The sequence below is a fragment of the Lissotriton helveticus genome, chromosome 1_1, assembly GCF_964261635.1.
Source record: "Lissotriton helveticus chromosome 1_1, aLisHel1.1, whole genome shotgun sequence".
NCBI lineage: Eukaryota > Metazoa > Chordata > Amphibia > Caudata > Salamandridae > Lissotriton > Lissotriton helveticus.
Window position 1 is genome coordinate 766,308,854 of NC_136057.1, and position 20,853 is coordinate 766,329,706.

The 20,853-nt window shown below is 45.2% G+C and overlaps 1 protein-coding gene across 10 annotated transcripts in view; it reads left to right on the forward strand.

Annotated features, from left to right (window-relative positions):
• ANKRD26 (ankyrin repeat domain 26) overlaps positions 1–20,853 on the forward strand; it is a 1,096,841-nt gene that overhangs the window by 147,649 nt on the left and 928,339 nt on the right. For all 10 annotated transcript variants that reach the window (XM_078674324.1, XM_078674330.1, XM_078674326.1 and 7 more), the window contains exon 4: positions 17,044–17,150. In XM_078674324.1, coding sequence (XP_078530450.1) covers positions 17,044–17,150 — 107 coding nt within the window. The remainder of the gene's footprint in view (positions 1–17,043; positions 17,151–20,853) is intronic.

Consider the following 20,853-nt stretch of genomic DNA (forward strand, 5'->3'; position numbering starts at 1 on the left):
CACAGAGTCCACAGTCCCCAGAGGTATGGCAGAGGTTAAAGTTAGATAAAACCTTACTCTCTAAAGTGTTAGCTTGGTCGAACAGTAAGGCAGTATCAGAGGACAGTGTAAAGCATTTGTTGTGCACACCCAATCAGCAAATGGTCTCACACACTCAAGAACTGAACTCTAGGCCAATTGTTTTGTATATAAAAATATATAGTTGTTTATTTTAGAACCACAAGTAGGTATCATAAATACTTTCTCAGAATGAGATGATGCAATAGAAAACTTTCTAATAGCAATAAACTTCGGAATGGAATCGATACAGTTCTTGCAATATGCAACACAAGTTAAACACTAAATAACATTGAGCTCAATGGGAGTTTTTTTAAGTAAATGCAATAAAATCACTTTACAATTGTTTTTCTTACTCAGGGCTGGATCCTGGATTCAGCCCTGGTGCATTTCATGTAAGCAGTTGAAATATATCATTTTTGTTACATAAGCAATTTTTAAGGAACATTTGTAAGTTTTGAAAATCGACACTTAGAAGAAATTCTGGCAAAAACCAGGCAATGTATTGCTATGGAGAAAAATTGGTTTAACAGTAAATCACGGTTATAATTACTTTTGAAGATCAGTGCTGGGCAGAAAGATCCAGCACTAGGGTTTCTCCTGATAGCAGGTGAGTAATTTTGTTTTTGATGTTCGGACCATTTTTAAGGAATATCTGAAAATTGCAAAAATCGACACTTAGAAGAATTTCCAAGTGAAAACCAGCCATTGTTACCCTATGTAGAAAATCAAGTTATCGGTTTTTGGGTAAGTACTCGACCGGCACAGTTAAGGTTGTGGGGGTAGACTCGGGGGTCTCCCAGGGTCAGGTAAGTACAGTTGTTACACCCTCAGTGGCACAGGGGCAGCCGGGTGCAGAGAGAGTTGGCCCAATGTTAGCCTAACGGGGGCAGTGGGCATTTGGTTGGTGGCTGCTAGCAGGCAGGCCACGCGGCTGTGGGAGCTGAGCTCCTGGTCGCTCACACAGGGCAAGTGGGGAAGTAGAGTCTAACAGAAGCTGCACTTCCAGTGGCACTCGGGTGGCTGGGTGCAGGGTGCTTTTGGGCCTTCGGGCGCCCAATGTATTTCAATATGAAAGCTGGAAGTTGAACAAATGCTGCAGGCTTGGGGACGGAGATTCTTCAGGTGCGACCACCACTTTGAGAGGTAAGTTGGGAAGCTGTAGGTTAGGTAGGCACCCCAGAGAAGGGCACAGGGGTCCGCAGGGTACCGGGTGCAGGGGTGTCTTTTGGTGTCGGGAAATCTTACCCTCAGCTGGACGCGGTTGGAGGGGCCCCTGGTTCTGAGCCTGCAGGCGTCGTCAGGATCGTCGAGGAGGGTCCTTTTTTAAATTTATTTTTTATTTATAAGTATTTTGCAAAAGCATACAATGCTCAAAAAAAATACAACAAACTTACAGGCTTCAAGTCATACTCCGTAGTCATACAACACTTTGCAAAGTGTCCGTTTGAAATTCAATCATACATTTACATCTTATATAGCAGATCACGTTGGTACAGTTGAGTGCGATTGGAGATAGTCAACCAGATACATCCAGTGATCCCTGGCTTTGGATCCTGCAGGTAACTCTTCCTCATGTGTTTTTAGGGTATCTTTACAATAAGCCATGTCTTTAAGCCATTGTTTCGCTCTTGGAATGTCCTTGCTACCCCAGCATAGCGAGATTCTACGTTTAGCCAATAGCAATGCTATCAGACAGAATTTACGTTTGGTGGATTTCACATTATTAACTAGGCCCAGTAGACATGATCGAATTGAACAGGAAATAGAAATCCCTAGCATCACACTGAGCAGCTTTGTAATTTCAGTCCAATAGGCACTAATAGCACTACAGTACAAGGCCAGGTGTATGAAGTCTGCTCTGTCTACTCCACACCGTTGGCATCGGGAATCTGGTCGAAGTCCAAATTTGTGAAGTTGCGCAGGAATATCGTATGTTTGGTGCAAGTATTTATAATGCAGTATACGCAAGTTGCCATTCGTTGTGAGCATACTAGTTGTGGTGCAACAGACAGCTCACTCTTCCTCGGTGATGGGGGTTTCAAGCGTGACATTCCATCGCGCCACTGCTTTAGGAGTAGTGTCATTAATATCACCTTGCAGTTGCGTGTATAGTCGTGTCACCATATGTGTGCTGCTGGGCGTGGTGATAATCATTTGCAGGGTCTGTAATTGTGGTGGCTTGCTGGGATACGTGGGATATAGTTTCTTAACGGCTGCAATCTATGATAGGTGAATTGAAAAAGTAATGCCTGATTACTAATGTAGGATAGGCCTCTTAGTTCAATAAAGTTGCCATTAGCATGTAGATCTCCCATTGTGTCTATACCGGCATTTCGTAATAGGGCAGTGCCTACTGTGTCTTGGGTAACTGACAGCTCCGGATGAAAGTGTAAGGGTAGTGCTGGTGCATATATTGGCAGTTTGGCCAGTTTTCCCATCCTTTGCCAAGCTGCGTTAGTTGTATCAATGGTGTTAATTGCACAAGGGTGTAGGGGGCCCGACGGTGTGGCAGATAAACAGATAATGGAATGGGATGTGCGTCCCCGTCTTCGATGGCTATATGGGGCATATATGGGATGGGGTGGTACCAAAAGTGCGCGTTTTGCGCTTGAGCACATAGATAATAAAGGAGAAAGTCTGGAACCTTAAAACCCCCTTTAGAGAACGGCAGAGTCCAGGCCCGTAACTCAATGCGTGCTTGTTTGCCTGCCCATATGAGGCAATTTACTACTGTACTCAGTTTTTGGAATACAGCTTTAGGTGGGGTAAGGTGTTTAGTCAACACAACCATCTTGACAATGGCCAGACGGTCTGTCAGTGACAAGTGCAGCTGTAATTATGCTCCACCTTTTCTTCTATCTTACAAATTGTGGTCCCATCGTTTGCCCGGATAACTATTTTGGGGTCACGATGATACCACACCCCAAGATATTTGACTGGATCTGTTTGCCATTCGAGTGGGAACTCTGCCTGATGTGGGTGAGTGGTGTCTGTCAACTGGATAATAAGGGATTTAGCCCAATTAATTTGGAGTCCAGAATGTTGACCAAATTTAATATATTCTCTCAAGAGCGGTGACAAATTTGTATCCGGATTTTTAACATATAGTACCATATCGTCTGCATATAGTGAGATATTGATGGGCCTTTGTAAAAACTGCAGAGCTGCACATTTATGACCTTGCCGTATCTTGCAGGCCAGTGGTTCAAGTGCAATTGCAAAAAGTAAGGGTGACAAGGGGCAGCCCTGCCGTGTTCCCCGTTCAATCCGGATAGCATTAGATACATATCTATTAACTCGTATTTGCGCTGTAGGTTTCGTGTATAATATTTGAATTAATTGTAGAAAGATTGGGGGAAATCCAATCTTGTGTAGTATGGTGTGAAGATATATCCATTAGATCGAATTGAATCCTTTTGCTGCATCCAAAAGGACTGCAGCTGCCTGAAGTTCTGGGGCCAGATAATGCGACCATGCAAACCCTGTTTGGGTGTTGTGGGCTGTGGAGCCACCTGGTATAAAGCCGGATTGATCTGGCAATACAAGATTATTCATTAAGGGTTGTAGTCGCTTTGTAAGCAGCTTGGCTAAAATTTTTGTGTCAGTGTGTTCGAGGCATGTGGGCTGCTGAATTCATATCTGTGCATAGATCGCCGCCTAGTGTTGGGTCCGGATGATTGCACATTGTTGTCCTGGAAGAGTCTTCGAAGTATCACGAGATAGGTGGCTCCTCCCCAGGACTACAGTGCGCATGGGCATCCTCTCCATCCTCAGATTGTTTTTTTCCGCCATTGGGTTCGGATGTACCTTCCAGCACTCCAAGTTCGGAATCGAAGAAAACTTTTCTAAAAGGCCAAAAGGCCTTCGCTTTCATCGGTATTGTTTGCGATCGGTACCGAAAGACTTTCTTCAACTTTTGTTGCACTCCGGTCGTCGAATCGGGCCATTAGGCCTCCTCGACGCCACGTGGACCGACGGTAGATGGAACAAAGTCCATTCAAATACTGCCCGCAGTGCAACTCAAAGTTCCCGCACACAGATAAGCATCCAGCGTGCAACAAATGTTTATCTCCAGATCATAATGAAGATAATTGTCTAGCCTGTGCCCAGTTCCGATCCAAAAAGACAATACGGAATCGGCGGGCGGCGAGGCAAAAAATGCAGAGATCGGCACCGGAGCCCGAGAATATCTTCGGCGATGAGGAAGAAATAGTGCACGCCGAAGACTCGGATCAAGACGACCAATACTCCGAGAACGACTCTGAATATTATATCGACGAAGAAGAAGAAATCGTCGATATCGAAGACTATGGTCAAGACATCGTAGCTGTCGAAGACGACTCCGATGACAACGAGGGGCGAACCGTGAATACACCGCCCCATATAGACACTACACCTATATCAGAGACTCAGGTCGAGGCATCGCCATCAGGCCTTAGCCAAGATCAAAAAACTGGTTCTATAGCCCTGCAATACCGCCCGGCTAAGAACATACAAAAAGAGCCTTCTGAGACACGTACTCCAAGGCCGGTTCCATCGAAACTCATCGACACGACCGTCTTCGGACCGAACGTCGTCGAACCGAAGGTCACAAAACCAAAGGGCGCCGAGCCGAAGGCCACCATACCAGAAAAACCTTCGAAGCCAAAGACCGTCGAATTGACCAAATCGACTTCGACCGTCGAAAAGGGGAAAAAGCCTGGCACCGAAGACAAAAGGCTACGCCCAAGGCGGTCGTCTAACCGAAACCGAAACGTAAGGTTCACCAGACCAAACCCATCGAGCCGAAGACCATCGATCCGAAGAAGGGCATCGAGCCAAAGCCGCAGGCTCCGAGGACACCTCTAAAGCCGAAAGAAGTTACCGAACCGACAAAGACGATCGGTCCGAAAAAAGTGGTGAAACCTGGAAAAGACATCGGACCGACAAAACCTGTCGGAAACCCTCAAAAACCGATGCAGGCACCAAAACCGGTTGAACCAGCTAAGGGCATCGAACCGAAAAAGGTCAAACCAAAGACATCGGCGCCAAGGCACAACACTGTGGAAGAGGAGCTCATCCATCCAGACCCCTCCACAGAGGATCAGTCCAAACTATATATTGACCCAAATACTGGGAAAGTGACTGTTAGAACAAAGGCATTTCGAAAGACAAAACAGTTGTTTGTTGCTTTCTCACCGCAACACAAAGGCAACCCTATCTCAAAATCAGGTATAGCCAGATGGATCGTTAAGTGCATTCAAATATGTTATTTAAAAGCAAAACGCACCTTAACAGTTCCCCCTAGGGCGCATTCTACACGCAAACTAGGGGCATCCATGGCTTTCCTAGGAAATATTCCTTTACACGAAATTTGTAGAGCAGCCACATGGTCAGCCATACATACATTTACCAAACACTATTGCGTAGATGTACATTCCAAACAGCAAGCTTCTGTAGGACAGGCTGTTCTCAAAACTCTTTTTCAGACTGCTGCAGCTGGCACAGGCGGCCACCGCTAGGGGAGATACTGCTATACATTCTATGCACAGATATGAATTCAGCAGCCCACATGCCTCGAACGGAAATGCTACTTACCAGTATGCATCTGTTCTTGGCATGTAGGGCTGCTGACATTCATATCGCCCACCCGCCTCCCCGGTGCCTGTCGCAGCTGCAGCACTCACTCTTTGCATGGACATCTCTTACTGTACTATACTCCATCTCTGCCACAATGGCGAAAAACAATCTGAGGATGCACATGCGCACTGTAGTCCTGGGGAGGAGCCACCTATCTCGTGATACTTCGAAGACTCTTCCAGGACAACAATGTGCAATCATCCGGACCCAACACTAGGCGGCGATCTATGCACAGATATGAATGTCAGCAGCCCTACATGCCAAGAACAGATGCATACTGGTAAGTAGCATATTCCTTATTAAGGATAGTGGGTGGTTTGATTCACATTTCTCCGGATCTTTATTTGGCTTTAGTAGGGCAATGAGCATGGCCTCTTTCAGCGTTGGGGGAGAATCTGATTGCTATGGGCGTCCCAATACATTTCTACTAGGTGAGGTGCGAGTAAATCGATAAATGTTTTATAAAATTCACTGGTAAAGCCGTCCGGCACCGGCGCCTTACCATTGGGTAGGGACTTGACTACTTCAGTGACTTCTTCTACGGTTACCGGTTGTGATAAATACTCCCTCTGGGCATCAGACAACCAGGCTATTGCCACATCTTCCAGATAAGACATAGCCTCAGTCTGTGTGGCCGTTTCACGCGATGCATAGAGATCGCCGTAAGTGTCCATAAATGCCTGTAGGATTCGTTTCGTATCGTAATGAGTTGCACCCCTATCATCTGTGATTGAAAGCCCCGTGTGTGTCTTATGTCCAGTACATATTTTACGCGCTATTGCGCGGCCCGGCCTACCCCCTTCACCGTATGTACGCGCAGTGTGATGTTTTGAAATATACTTAAGTTCCTCATCTGCAAAATCTTGGTATTCTGACATAACCTCCCTAATAGCACCAAGGATGGATGTGAAATGAGTTTGCTCGTATTCCCGCTCTAGGGCACCCAGTCGAGCTTCTCGTTGAGCGAGTTGAGTACGAATGTCCTTTAAAATGCCCGCGTTCGTACCAATACAGACTCCGCAAATAGTAGCTTTAAATGCTTCCCATAATAATCTGGGATCATCTGTGGAGGCCATATTAAAGGCAAAATAATCAATAATCGCTTGTTCAATGGTGTTAGTTTATGAGGAATCTATTAGAGCTTTGGCATTAAATCGCAATATGTACAGTGGCGGTGTATAGTGAGGTAGTCAGTTAACAGTACTGGTTTGTGGTCGGAAAGTGTCTTGAGGAAATGCTTAATATGTTGAGTCCAGCATCGGACCTGCTACGTTCCCAGCCAGTAATCAATATGGTACCAACATTTTTGGATCATGGAGTTATATGTGGCTTCCCTAAGAAGGGGGTAGCATGCCCTCCAGATGTCTACCAATGTAGATTCTTCCATAATATTTTGTAACGCAGCCACTGCTTGCTTATGTGGCTCTCTAGATAAGTCTGATCTGTCTAAGTGGTCATTTAAAGATAAGTTAAAAACCTCCAACTTGTGCCAAATTGAATTATAGAACCCAGGATCATCCAAATTTGGTCCATATGTTTTGATTAGGTCAATGTGGTGACCTCTGAGGTGCCTTGTGATTATACTAAACCGACCCAGATCATCCGCTATTGTGTGCTCTATGTGAAATTGTGTCCCCTTTTTCACTAAGATTACCACACCTCTAGAATAAGAGGAGTATGACGAAGTTATTACCGTCTCCTCCAAACTGGCTTCCTATAGTACATTTAGAGGAAGGTGTCAGATAAGATTCTTGCAAGAGAGCTATATGTACGTGTAATCTATCTAGAAATGCAAATATCTGGCGTATCTTTTTGGGGTTTTTCAACCCCCTAACATTCCACGATAGCAGATTAAGTTGCGGCGGTTGCAGTCTATCTGTCATCATTAGTGTGAGCTACAGTTGTGATGTGTTCTTGCTGAGTATGCGTTTCTCGCACATCTGTCACATCCGTCGAGATCATAGTATTGGGTGTATGACTACTAAAGATCGGAAACGTAGCGATGTAATGCAGTTGAGGTAGCCTGTGAAGAGAAGAACATTCTCATCCCCCCTCCCACCCTCCTCCCACTGTGTTATCCCAAACACACCAAAGACAATCCCGGTCCAACAGTTTCAACATAACTTGAACTATATTGGGGAGCTCTCTCTTGGAGGGGATCCGCCGAGTACTTGCAACATCATCCACCGTGGTGGATGTGGTCAGGGATTGCGCCATCAAATCGGGTGGATATAATACCATATGAGATATGTCCAGTGCATAAAAAAAACCAAATAAGAAAATAACAGCCTCTGTGTGTCATATACTGAGATAGCTAGTTGGAAGCATCTAATACCCCACATGTCCTCCTACTATGGAGTACTATGCGCCAGGTTAATTATATGGGAGTGCTTGAGTACAGTACAGTTAGATGATCGGAAACAGGTCCCACATCCTGGATGCCGTGTACTATCAATTTGCTATTGTCTACATAGTTCACATAGGTACAAAGTAACCCTGGGCGAAGCACTACGCTACGCTCGCGGAGTTTGCGAAGTTTTCGCAACCCTCGCACTACGCGAGCTGCACGTAGCACAGTGCGAGCATGCGTAGTGCAGATTAGCGCAGTGCAGCGGTCATTTTTTGCTTGTTCGCGGTCCTGAACGTCATGTTCGCGACCGCGAGCAAGCAAAATGACATCCCGGCGAGATTCTCGACGCGAGGAGGTCAGGTATCTCATTGTGAGTGGTTGCGCATGCTCGCGACCGCTCTCAATGAGAAACTACCTGTTCGCGTTGAGAAAGCTGCCGCTCGATTAATAATCTACTCAAGCAGCAGAAAACTACAGCTCGCACTGTGCAAGATGCCGTTTTCAATGCTTGCACAGTGCCGGATGCTTGTCTGCACTGTGCAATCATTGAAAAACGCATCTTGCACAGTGCGAACATGCTACTACGCAGCTCGCGTAGTGCTACGTGAAGTTTGCGAATTGCACTTCGCATAGCTTCGCGTAGCGCTACTACGCCCACCCTTAGTACAAAGGCGGGCTGTAAGGTAAGAGAAGTGCCTTGCCCTGGAGCATGGGCTACCTTTCTGCATGTTCGTGACAGGTTGTATCACTTCACCATTCTAGAAGTCTATGGGCCGCATTACACAGTTTGGGGACCCATGTGTATAGGCATTTAATGTCTTACTGAAGGGCCGACCATACCTGGCCCCGGACTGCGTCCAGGGCGTCGAGTGCTGCTGCTGATAACCTGCTAGCGCGAAACGGCCAGCAGCTTCCCATGTTTCAGTGGTATCGCTCATTGTGGCAGGGATGCGGTCACAGAAACAATGCCCCAAAAAAAACCAGTATTTCACAGTCTGTTGGGTTCACTTATATCCCATGTCATCGGCCTTCACATCAGGGCAGCCCACAGACACGCGACGAAGTAGCACTTCATATCCGTGCAGGCCCTAGTCGGAGTCTTGATTCGACTCTCTGCGTCCCTGCCCCTTTCGCCTGGTGATTGATTTCTTTATGAAGTCCTGTGCAGCCTTCGGTGATTGCAGGATTGACACGGGCCCGTCGTGTGTCACTCTCAACCTAGCCGGGTACAGCATTGCGTATTCGATTCCCAGTTCACGCAGTTTCTTTTTAGCAGGATTGAAGTCTGAACCGCCATTGTGAAGTCCGGATAAAATGCCAGGTTATTTCCTTGATAGTTGATTTGCTGTTTTTCCTGCGCCAATCTCAAAACGGTGTTGCGGTCCCTGTAATTGAGGACCCGGGCAATTATGGGTCAAGGCGGAGCACCAGGTGGAGGTTTGGGTGCCAATGACCGATGAGCTCTTTCAATGATCAGTACAGAGGAGAAATTGTTGGCGCCAAATAATTCACGTAACATGTCTTCCATGTAGGTTTCCATTCGTCCCGTGTTTGTACTTTCGTGAATTCTCGCGATGCGGACATTGTTACGACGCCATTTCGCCTTTAAATCCTCAGCGTTATTCTTTATAACCTCCAGGATCTTCTCCATGTCTGTACATTTGCGTGATGTGCTGTGGGCTTCATTTTCCACTGCCGTAATGCGGCCTTCTGCTGCGTCGAGTCGTTCGCCCTGCTTATCTAATTTGGAGGATATACTGTCCACTCTTTGGGTGAGTGAGTCCAGTTTCCCATTGATGGCCTGGAGGCTTTGCTGTATAGCTTGGAGTGCAGTTTCCGTGGCTGTGCTAGTGGCCTGTATTGTATCCAACTCTGTATCTGAATGTGCAGTTGCCCCTTTAGTGTTGCGCTTGGCTTCAAAAGTCAGTTTCGGCTGCTGCTTATCTGGCTTACCCATTCTGGCAGCAGGGTACGACTAGTAAGAAGCGTCAGCAAATGTGCCATGGATCCAGATATCATGCAGTGGGGCAGTGGTTGAATGTGTTGTCGTGTGGCAGTGTCCCAAAGGTGGCACCGTCAACTGTAGTGGGGCCGTGAGTGGCCACCCTATCCCCACCGCAGCAGAAATGCAATAGTGTGATTCTAGACAAGCAACACTATTCCTTGGACTTTAGCAAATCAGACTCACTAGTCTAGAAGGGGTAAGGTGACTGCACACATTCTACATATTTCACTACTCCAGTCTAGTGTGAATGCCTGACTCATTGTGTGAATGCATAAGCAATGACTGGCTTCTAATACTACTAAAACTTGACAACAGCATAGGTTTTTAAGCAGTTATGTGTCAGCAAAGACATGAAGTAACCAAATGCTTCTTCACAATGCAATCCCAATGCGACTTTTACATCGCGGGCGGTGTTACAACGCATGCTTTCGGGACGCATGCTACAACAGCGTGAATACACATACATTGCTGGCGATTGCATTGCTGGGATGGGGTAGCATGCGTCCCGAAATAGTTACTGTGACAACGTTGTTTATTAGCACGCAATTAATAGAGACAGCGAACTGTTGCTCAATCCATAATTTACACCCACTGCCTGCAAAATACAGAATGTAAATGTAAATGTACATGTATTTATATAGCGCAAATCACCGACCCGGTATCTAAGCGCTTGCTTAGGGAACCCGTCCTGGTATTCCCCTATGAGATACCCCGGCAGGGTATCCAAAAGGTGAAAGCCAGGCATCCCGCCGCGAGGGGCCGTAAGGGAGATTAAGCAAGCTATTGCCCAGAGTCGCAGAGTGTGACCCCGTGAGTCGAGTAGGCACCAGAGCGAGAATTATCGAGTCTGTGGAATTTTAGAGGCCGAGGCGGGGAATCGAACCCTGGTCCACGGCCGATCTCAGCTTCCGGGTCTGCCCCCTCTAACCACTGAGCCACACTTCTCCCTAATGTGAGAACTGCGGCAATCATTAGCCAGTGGAAATAAAACTAAAATGATTGACACTTTGCAAAGAAAACTCTGCTTCCCCTGCAAACGACAAAGAAGCAGGTTTATATTAATTTCCGTGATTCGACTGTAAGCGTTATATGACATTAGCACTGCCTGGCGTGCAAAAACATTCATTTGCACTTACTGGCTGGGGCAAAGCGACATTTTTCACCAGTATTCTCCAAATGTAAGGCAACATTGCACTGGCATCAGTGAAACATACCTACTCAAGAAAGTCCGTGCAAAATTACATCGGTGCAATCTGTTTAATAAAAATGAATGCTTTGTATTAACAGTACCAGTTATTGCACGAGCAGCTCTCAGAGGAAATGAGTTTCTGACGCTCAAGATGAAAGACCGGAATGTAGCTTTCAGAGGTTCTGATTTGTGAGCAGTAATAGGTTCAGACCTAGACTGGCCCTACCAGGTTGCTTTTTTTTTCTGCTGGACTGGCACGGTGGGGGTCAGTTTTACTGCTGGTGGTGGGCTGTTTTTTAGGCTGTGAAAGGAGCAACCATGTTTGCTGTCTGCATTGCTTCGTGCAAAAAGAACAATTGAGGGACAGAATGATAGCTATTCGGCACACGTGCACATTAAAAATTCATTAACACAGTCATTATTGTAAGCTGTATAATTATTAATATAGCTGCTTCGTGATGTCCATCAAAGGGTGCATGGATGATGGCTGGACGGATGGATGATGGCTTAATGATGGAGGTCGGGGATGAATGATGGGTGGATGGATGGGTGAGAGGGTGGATGGATGAAGGGTGTATGGTTGGATGGGTGAAAGACTGGCTGGATGAATGGATGGATGAAAGGGTGGGTGGAAGGCAGATGGCTTGCTGGCTGAATGAAAGGGTAGCTGGATGCATGGACGGATGAAAGGGTGGGTGCGTGAAGGATTGGTGGGTGGATGGATGGATGAAATGGTGCGTGGATGAATGGATGTTTGAAAGGGTGGAAGGGTGAAGGATGGCTGGATGGATGGATGGATGAAAGGGTGGGTGGATGAATGGATGGATGAAAGGGTGGGTAGGTGAAGCATGGCTTGCAAGATAGATGAAAGGGTACGTGGATGAATGGATGGATGAAAACTTTGATGGGTGAAGGATGGCTGAACACACACATACTTACTAATATTTGCTTCATGTACGTCTTTACAGAAAATGTGAGTACAATGTTTCAATTCTTTAGAAATTATATTTACAGGTGGACAAAAAAATGTGTTGCAGTATAACTTTGGTACTCATTTTATCGACCTCAAATGGATGAAAGACTGAGTGGACCTGCCATGATTTGAACCTGTGACCATGAGGTCGAACATGGGCCTCTGCAATAGACGCATTCTACACCGCATGCTATAATATTGACAACACAGAGTTGCCTTATGGGCAGTGAACATTAAATGATAGTGTACTTCTTTGCTCTGCTTACAGACTTACCATCTTTGCACTTCTGAGAGTAAGCCCACTTTCAGCCCCAACTCATGGCCCAGGCCTATTTGCTTTGCCCCATTATATTTTTAGGGATGTGAAGGGAAACATTGAGGTAATGTACGCTTTTCAATTTTAAAGCGTAAAAAAATCTCTCTCCGACTGGCCTGACGATAGCTATGCTTCTGATGCCAAGCGTACTCTCCGTAGCAATGGCACCCCCCCCCCCCTTCCCTCATTGTAAGCTTCTAGACCTTATGCGCGCTATACATTTAGGACGATTACAATCACTAACACGTCTCTGGATTTCCGTCCGGTGCAGTTTTTATTTTTTTAAATTACTTTTTAATAATCTTATATAGCACGGGCAAACATTCACAACAGAAGTACATTAGAGACAAAAATCAACAGCCTGTGTTTTTTTTAACTCCAGGATGGATGAAAGATGGGTGGATGGATGAAAGGGTGGGTGGATGAATGGTGGATGGATGGATGTGTGAAAAGGTGGATGGATGAATGATGGGTGGATGGATGGATGAAAGGGTGGATGGATGGAGGATGTTTGGATGGACGGGTGAAAGGGTGGGCGGAAGAATGGATGGATTAAAGGGTGAATGGAAGAATGAGTGGGTGGATGGAAGAATGGGTGGGTGGATGAATTAATGGGTGGGTGGATGAATGATGGGTGGGTGGGTGGATGGATGAAAGGGTGGATGGATGAATGATATATGGATGGATGTGTGGAAAGGTGGGTGGATAAATGGAATATTCCATCCAAGGAGGCCAGGAAGTATAGGACAAGTGTTTGTTACTAATCTGTATGCTCTTTTCGTGCAAAATCCAGATATTTTTAAATTCCTGCAGCGTTCCTCACACGAAATGTAAAATGCGGGGAAGTCCGTTCTGGAATTAGTGGCACCTTGTTCATGAACGCACTTCTGACTCATGAGACTAATAAACATTACTTGACATTATGTTAAACAAAAGCAAACGAACACAAATTGCCAGAAGTGGATAGATTAGTGAAAACAGTAAAAAGCTCTAAAGATTAGTGTGTATATATGTTATAAGAAAAGGTCAGGGTCATATTTGTTTATTTTTCGAATAACCATGATTGTGAATGCCATAGCTATAAAACAGAATTAAACCAGGTACCAAAACCAATGTTTCCAATTACTTACGATTTGAAATGTTTCCAATTACTTTAATTTGCCACTCCCGTTTTTCCATAGCGATTTTAAATATATCATTGCATATGAAATATTAGGCGTAACAAAACCACGTACCAAAACCAATGTTTTCAATTACTTACTATTTTAAATATTTTCAATTATTTACGATTTTAAATAATTTGCCAATCTCTTATTCACATAGCAATTTCAAATATATAATTGCATATGAAATATTAGGCAAATATAAGATTATACAATCATAGCGTGCAACCCAATGTTTTCAATTACGACGTATGGTCACGTACACACAATTGACGTTTGGTGAAGTGGGGTAGGACTGGTCGGAAACAAATGTACACTTCATGAAATTGCCTGTGATGCTTAATATCCACTGCATTTAAAAAAAAAAATGATTTCACAGTTTAACGCTGGCATTTTTGCCCTACTTAGATACTGCTATTAAAAAACAATAACGCCGCACGCAAAGCCCTGGTTTCACTGAAGCCGCCTTTAAGGGAATTTGCAAGCACCGAAAGAGAACACAGTACACTATGTAATGGCATGCAATTTGTCTGTATGCCATCTGGTGGCATTGCCTATAGGGTTAACAACATTGCCGTTCTAACGGCATGCGTTGTGAAAACGTGCGAAGTGATAGTCTTGGCGATGTGGGTACTGCGTGCTGAAGCACGCGTTGTAATGGCGTGCGATGTACAATCATACATCCATTTTATCGCAATGCTTGTTTCTTTCTATGTTTTATGTTCAGTTTTGTTTAAGACGATCACTAAAACAGAGTTGGTAAAAAAAAGAATAGAATTATGCTATGTCAAATGGGTCTTCTTTAGCATATTTCTGATATTTATATGGCCTCGCAGAGCTTTATAGAAGATTTGTCCTAACTCCGAAGTATGTTGTTAATAATTGCCACTTTTTTCTGCTTAGCATTGGAAAGTAGTCTGACATTTGTGTAATTCAGTGTATGGAAATGAATCAAATTTAGATAACTGTTACTTTGTTTTATGTTGGAATGTCACACGAGTCAATATAAATGTTTCCATTACTTAGTTTAAGAGCATAGGGAAGGGGTGTTTCTTAACTCCTTCGACGCTCATGACGAGCTGAGCTCGTCGTGAGCCACGGCGCTCCGGTGCTCATGACGAGCTCAGCTCGTCATGGCCCGTGGAACGCTCAGGTGCGGGGAGAATTCCCCTGCTGTGCTGAGCGTTCCACGGGAGTCAATACACCTGTGACGAGCTCAGCTCGTCATGAGCAACGGAGCGCCGTAGCTCATGACGAGCTGAGCTGGTCATGAGCATGGGGGCGCTGTGCGCACCTCCTACCCCCCCAGCACAGCGGGGGAATAACCCCCGCAGCGAAGGGGCTAAATATTGTGGTGTTCTGTGTGAAATTTCATGTACAAGAAATTAATCTTCTGATCCTATGCGACTCCCTAGCCACCTTCTTCCACCGCAAGATCGCAGACATCCACGACATCTTCAGCAACCAGGCCCCCACGACAGACACAGACACCTCAAACTCACCGCCCCCCAGCCACATTGACATCAACCCCCTGCTTTCCTGGACCCACGTCAATGACGAAAACACCATCAAAATTATGAACACCATCCACTACGGTTCACCATCTGACCCCTGCCCGCACCACATCTTCAACAAAGCAAGCTCCACCATCGCACCTCATCTCCACAAGATCATCAACAGCTCCTTCGAGACCGCCACCTTTCCCGGAGAGCTGGAAGCACGCCAAGATCAACGCCCTACTCAAGAACCCCAAAGCTGACCACAGGGACCTCAAGAACTTCCGGCCCATCTCCCTCCTCCTGTTCCCGGCGAAAATCATCGAGAAGGTCGTCAACAGGCAACTGACCTCCTTCCTCAAAAAGAACAAAATCCTGGATCCGTCCTAATCCAGATTCCGCAGCAACCACAGCACCGAAACAGCCCTCATCTCCGCAACCAACGACATCAGGGCCACGATGGACAACGGAGAAACCGCGCCCCTCATCCTCCTGGACCTCTCGGCCGCCTTTAACACCATCTGCTACCATACCTTCCACACACGCCTGACAACGCAGGGATCCACGACAAAGCACTGGACTGGACCACCTCCTTCCTCACCGGCAGAACCCAGAGTGTCCGCCTTCCCCATTCCGCTCTAAAGACACCAAGATCATCTGCAATGTACCCCAAGGATTGTCCTTCAGCCCGAAACTCTTGAACAGCTATATGGCACGGCTCACCAACATTGTTAGATCTCATTACCTCAACATCGTCTCGTACGCTGACGACACCCAGCTGATCCTCTCCCTCACCAAGGCCCCCACCACCGCCAAATCCAACCTCCACGAAGGAATGAAGGCCGTCACCGAATGGATGACTATCAGCCGCCTGCAACTGAACTCGGACAAGAGTGAGGTCCTCATCATCGTATCCACCCCCTCCGCCTGGGACTACTCATGGTGGCCGGCCGCACTGGGAGCTGCACCGATGCCCACTAAACACGCACGCAACCTGGGAGTCATCCTGGACTCCGCATTGTCAATGACCGAGCAAGTGAACGCCAACTCCTCCTCCTGATTCAACACCCACCACATGCTCTACAAGATCTACAGATGGGTCCCCACTGGTACCAGAAGGACAGTCACCCAGGCCCTCGTCAGCAGCTGACTGGACTACGGCAATGCTCTCTACACAGGAACATCAGCCAAGCTCCAGAAACTACTACAACACATACAGAACACCTCTGCACACCTCATCCTCAACATTCCCTGCCACAGCCACATCACAGCCCACCTGAAAGACCTACACTGGCTCCCTGTCAACAAGAGGATCACCTTCAAGGTCCTCACCCACGCTCACAAAGCTCTCCACAACACCGGACCAGCGTACCTCAACGAACGACTCACCTTCTACACTCCGAACCGCCAGCTTCGTTCCGCTGACCTCGCCCTCGCCACCATCCCACGCATCCGTCGAGCGACCGCCGGCGGCAAATTGTTCTCCCACCTCACCACAAAAACCTGGAACACCCTCCTCATCCACCTACGACAGACCCAGGACTTGCTGGCCTGCAGGATACTCCTCAAGACCCGGCTGTTCGAGCAGTAGCAGTATCCCCGCCACCCCCCCAGCGCCTTGAGACCCTCACGGGTGAGTTGTGCGCTCTACAAATGTATTGATTGATTGATCTGTCTCTAGTTATATTTACAGTTCCAGCGTGCTGCAGTGAAGAATGGCAGACTAACTAAGCACATTGATTGTGTTCTTTTATTGTCCTCCAGTAGGATTAATTTATTTCTGTTTTGTTGTGTTAATTTTTCTTGTGTTGTAGTTCATTACTTGATCCAGGTTTTCATTTATTAATCGGAATATACATTGCTTTTTCATAGGAAGGTTGCACTCCTCTTTTGCTTGCTGTTTCCGAAAACCACCAAGATATGGTAGATTTTCTTCTGAAGCAAGGAGCTGATATAAATGCGAAGGATAAATCGAAAAGGTAAAGTGTGTTCTCTATAATAAAATCTTTGCCGATATTCATTTTTTAAATATCTTTTTATGAGCATTTATATACGTAATACGAATATATTCAACAGAATTACAATATCATCACAAAAGGAGCTCCACATTCTATGCATTTGGTTGTTATTCAGCATATGTTGTGGGGATTATGCTCATACACAGAACTGTGCACAGAGACCCAGGACCTCAGTGAATTGTGGTGTACCAAAAAACTCACCTCAGTACCTAACCGGCTAGTATCAGTGTCTCCTTAGCTCTTCGTAATATAGCAAAGTTACCAATAATTAGACAACCCAGAACATGCGACTTAGGTTACTCTCAGGAATGGTGGGAATCAAGAACACTCTTTCGTTTGTTATTCTCATACCAGTCCACAACGTGAGTAAATAGAGACACAGAAAAGTTTAAAATGTTTATTTTAACGACCCGCTCTAAGATGCAGTATTTTTGCTAACATAAGCAGGCATATGATTAAAAATAATACGATCAGCATTGTTACAATTCCATAAAATACAAAAGGAGAAATCATATTATAATGATAGTGGAAACAGGACCTATAGTGCCTCTTGTACCACCCTCCCTTTGTAGGAACTAGTTTTTATAAAATAATAGGTCTATTAGGCTTGAATGGGGACTCAATACCTCCAAGATCAGTAGAGTCGAATCACATCAGGATCTGCAAAAGCTCTCTCTCTCTGGAAACGGATTTTATCCAAGTGTGTTAACCATACATGCAGTGCAATATTAAAGACGTTAGAATTTCAGTTAGCTGCAGCTGCATGCATGTTTAGTCTAGAGCGTGGGCCGATCAGCCTGAATAACAGCTAACCTTGTTATGATAACCTTGGAGGTTTCAGCACTCACTGTGCAGACTAAGGTCGCGATGTAAGTCTAGGCTTGTGAAAACAAGCGATTCTCATGTGAAAAAACTCACGCAGCCTAACTTACAACAACAGTTACCTGCAGTGTCATGTGCAAAAGCAGCAAAAAGGTAAAATGCCACTTCAATCCAACAGCGTACAGGCACAGTATGTTGCAGCTGCCTCCAATAGGAAGTCATTGTTCTCATCAGAAAACATTTCAGCCATCCAATTCAGTAATGGAAAGGAACATACGTGTTCTTCAATAGCTGGAGCCTCTAGCACCATCAGAGGACAAATCGGGTATTCTTCAATATAACTGCGTGCCAGGAAATCATGTGCCGCCGCACAAATATTCCACTCCCCCAGGACTCCATGCAGCGCTGCAAAGGCCTTCATCCTGATGCCAGAACATTGCAACTCATGAGCAACTAAGGGGCTCATCAGCTGGTCAAAATCCGGATTAGGAGACACTGTATTGCAGATACACAAATCCAGAGCCCATTCAAAACAGCAATCCAGGCAATGGAAGGCAGGCTGCACGCATGTACAGTAGGAAAACTGGAAAAACAATTCATACGTCACACTCTGGGTAGCCAGAGGTAGCGTTCCATAGTATTCAAGCATCCGGTTGCGAAGTACAAGCAGCCGAAGCAGGTTGTCGTTTGACACAGATTGTGCAGCCATTTTTGAGCAAGCAAATGAACAGCAGTACACCAGCAGCCAAGGTGAGAATTAACGCCGAAGAGGCTGGAAAAAATAGAATGAAAAAATGCCGGTAACACACCAAATATAGTTTGGAATGAAGTCCCAAGACCAGAACTTTAAAAAAGTGCGCCAAGCCTGTGGTCGACGAGGCATTGAATATAGTGTGAATCAACGCCCCGAAATGCAGGGGGAGATCACTATTTAAAAGGGCATGCACCTCGGTGCGAGTCTTTGCCACGTGAAGGACGAATGCTTCACCTGACGAAGTAAGGGCGACTTCTTTTTGAGACAATAGCACATTTTTACAGCAAACTACACGTTGGCAGACAGTCACAATGTACGCAATCCCTGCCAGCATACCACAGCAATCTTCAATATTTAAAAGCAAATAACTACCGTTTGCTAGCAACGTCAAAGTCCGTGTTATTGCCGGGGCGGGTGTACCCTTTATAATGCAGGCCAAATTTGGCACACTCTATTTACAAGAGCCGTGCAATTGTATATTCTTGCAAACTAGTGAGTGATCAGGTGAGGCAGTGCACTCTTCACCATTCAAATAAACTTCTTTATCCTCCCTCCTGCACCTATAGGTAAATGGCAGAAACAATACTTAATGGAGATAGGCACTACCCAATGGTTCATATCTGCCTGTGGCATAGTGTTTCATGAATGAACTGAACTTGAATAGTAGAAAAGGTAAAGTTATTAACGCATGAATTAACCAAACAGCCAAATTTGATTCGGCTACAGAAAAAGGTAAAGGTTCCAACTTTTCAATATGCAAAAGTGAATATGCAGCATCCTTCATCTACATAAATTGTTGCTTTTCAGTCAAATTAAACGGTAAAAATAGAGAGAACGTGTTCATCTAGTCCCATGGAACTTTACCAGCTTTTAAAGTTTCAAAGTCCAGGCAAACTGCATAATGGAACTTAATTGATTTTGACCATGGTACAATACAGACACTTCATCGTGCACAGTATCAACAGATGAAACAATATTATCTAATGTGTAAATTCGGGAAGAAAGTGTATTAATGTTATTATCTACAACTGCAAGCACTTTTTCTAAATTGGCTTGATCAATAGCCCTTAACCTAGAAGCAGCTTTAGTTTGAGATGGTTTCCGAACTTCATTGTAAATAGCATATATCCATCTTTTGGACCTGCCTGCTGTAGGACCTTTCACAAAGTCATTCAAATCAACATCGTCAGTCAATTTAGAAAAAATGGAGCTTAACTGATGCTAACGTGGAACATTTGAGCCAGTTCTGACATAGCTTGCCCACTGAATAGGTAGTGACAGAATGGTCGCTTTAAAACAGGGATCCACCCTAACCTGTGTATAGCCAGGGGCCATACCCATAAAACTATGTTGGCATGAATCTGAACTTTTTTGCCATAATAACTAGCGCTCTGGTTTTATGGTATTTATTTTTTTGCCATTTCGTCTGTATTGATCCATATTTATTTTTATGCTATTTTATCTGTATATATCTATATTTATTTTTGTCACAAGCAAAAAAAGACGCTAGTATTTTTCCACATTTATTTAAATAGACGGTTCACACGGTTGTTATAGGTTTAGCTATATGTATATATGCGCCAATTAAATAAATACAATGCAGTCATCTGAAAACTTTGCCATTGTAATACAAGCACATGTGCATTTCAAGAGACCTTGACGACATAGAAAAAAATTGAAAAAAGCACCAGCCAAATGTATGTCCAAGGGGGTATCAAAAAATGTTTTTTTAAACCAAACAGCAAAAATTGAAACTTGTGATGAAGACTTCGATGTAGTAGAGTCCGTGTCGAATGAAAAGCGTGCACATGATTGCAAATCGGGCATCGACAAATCTGTGGGGTAAGTGTACTCAGTATCATTAAGAGGATCACCACCCGTTGAATTAAATAAAGGATAAGTAACTGTATCCATCTCGATGGCAACGTCAGGCCTGTTCGTAGTTGCCGGAGCCAAAACAGAATTTCTCAGCATTGCTGGACAAGAGTCCGCAGGTCTCATACTAAGAAGAATCGGCCACTCCTTGTAGTCTGACATTATCAATGGAGATGTACCTGTTTTCCTCGCGACCAGGAAGTGGAGGTAAAA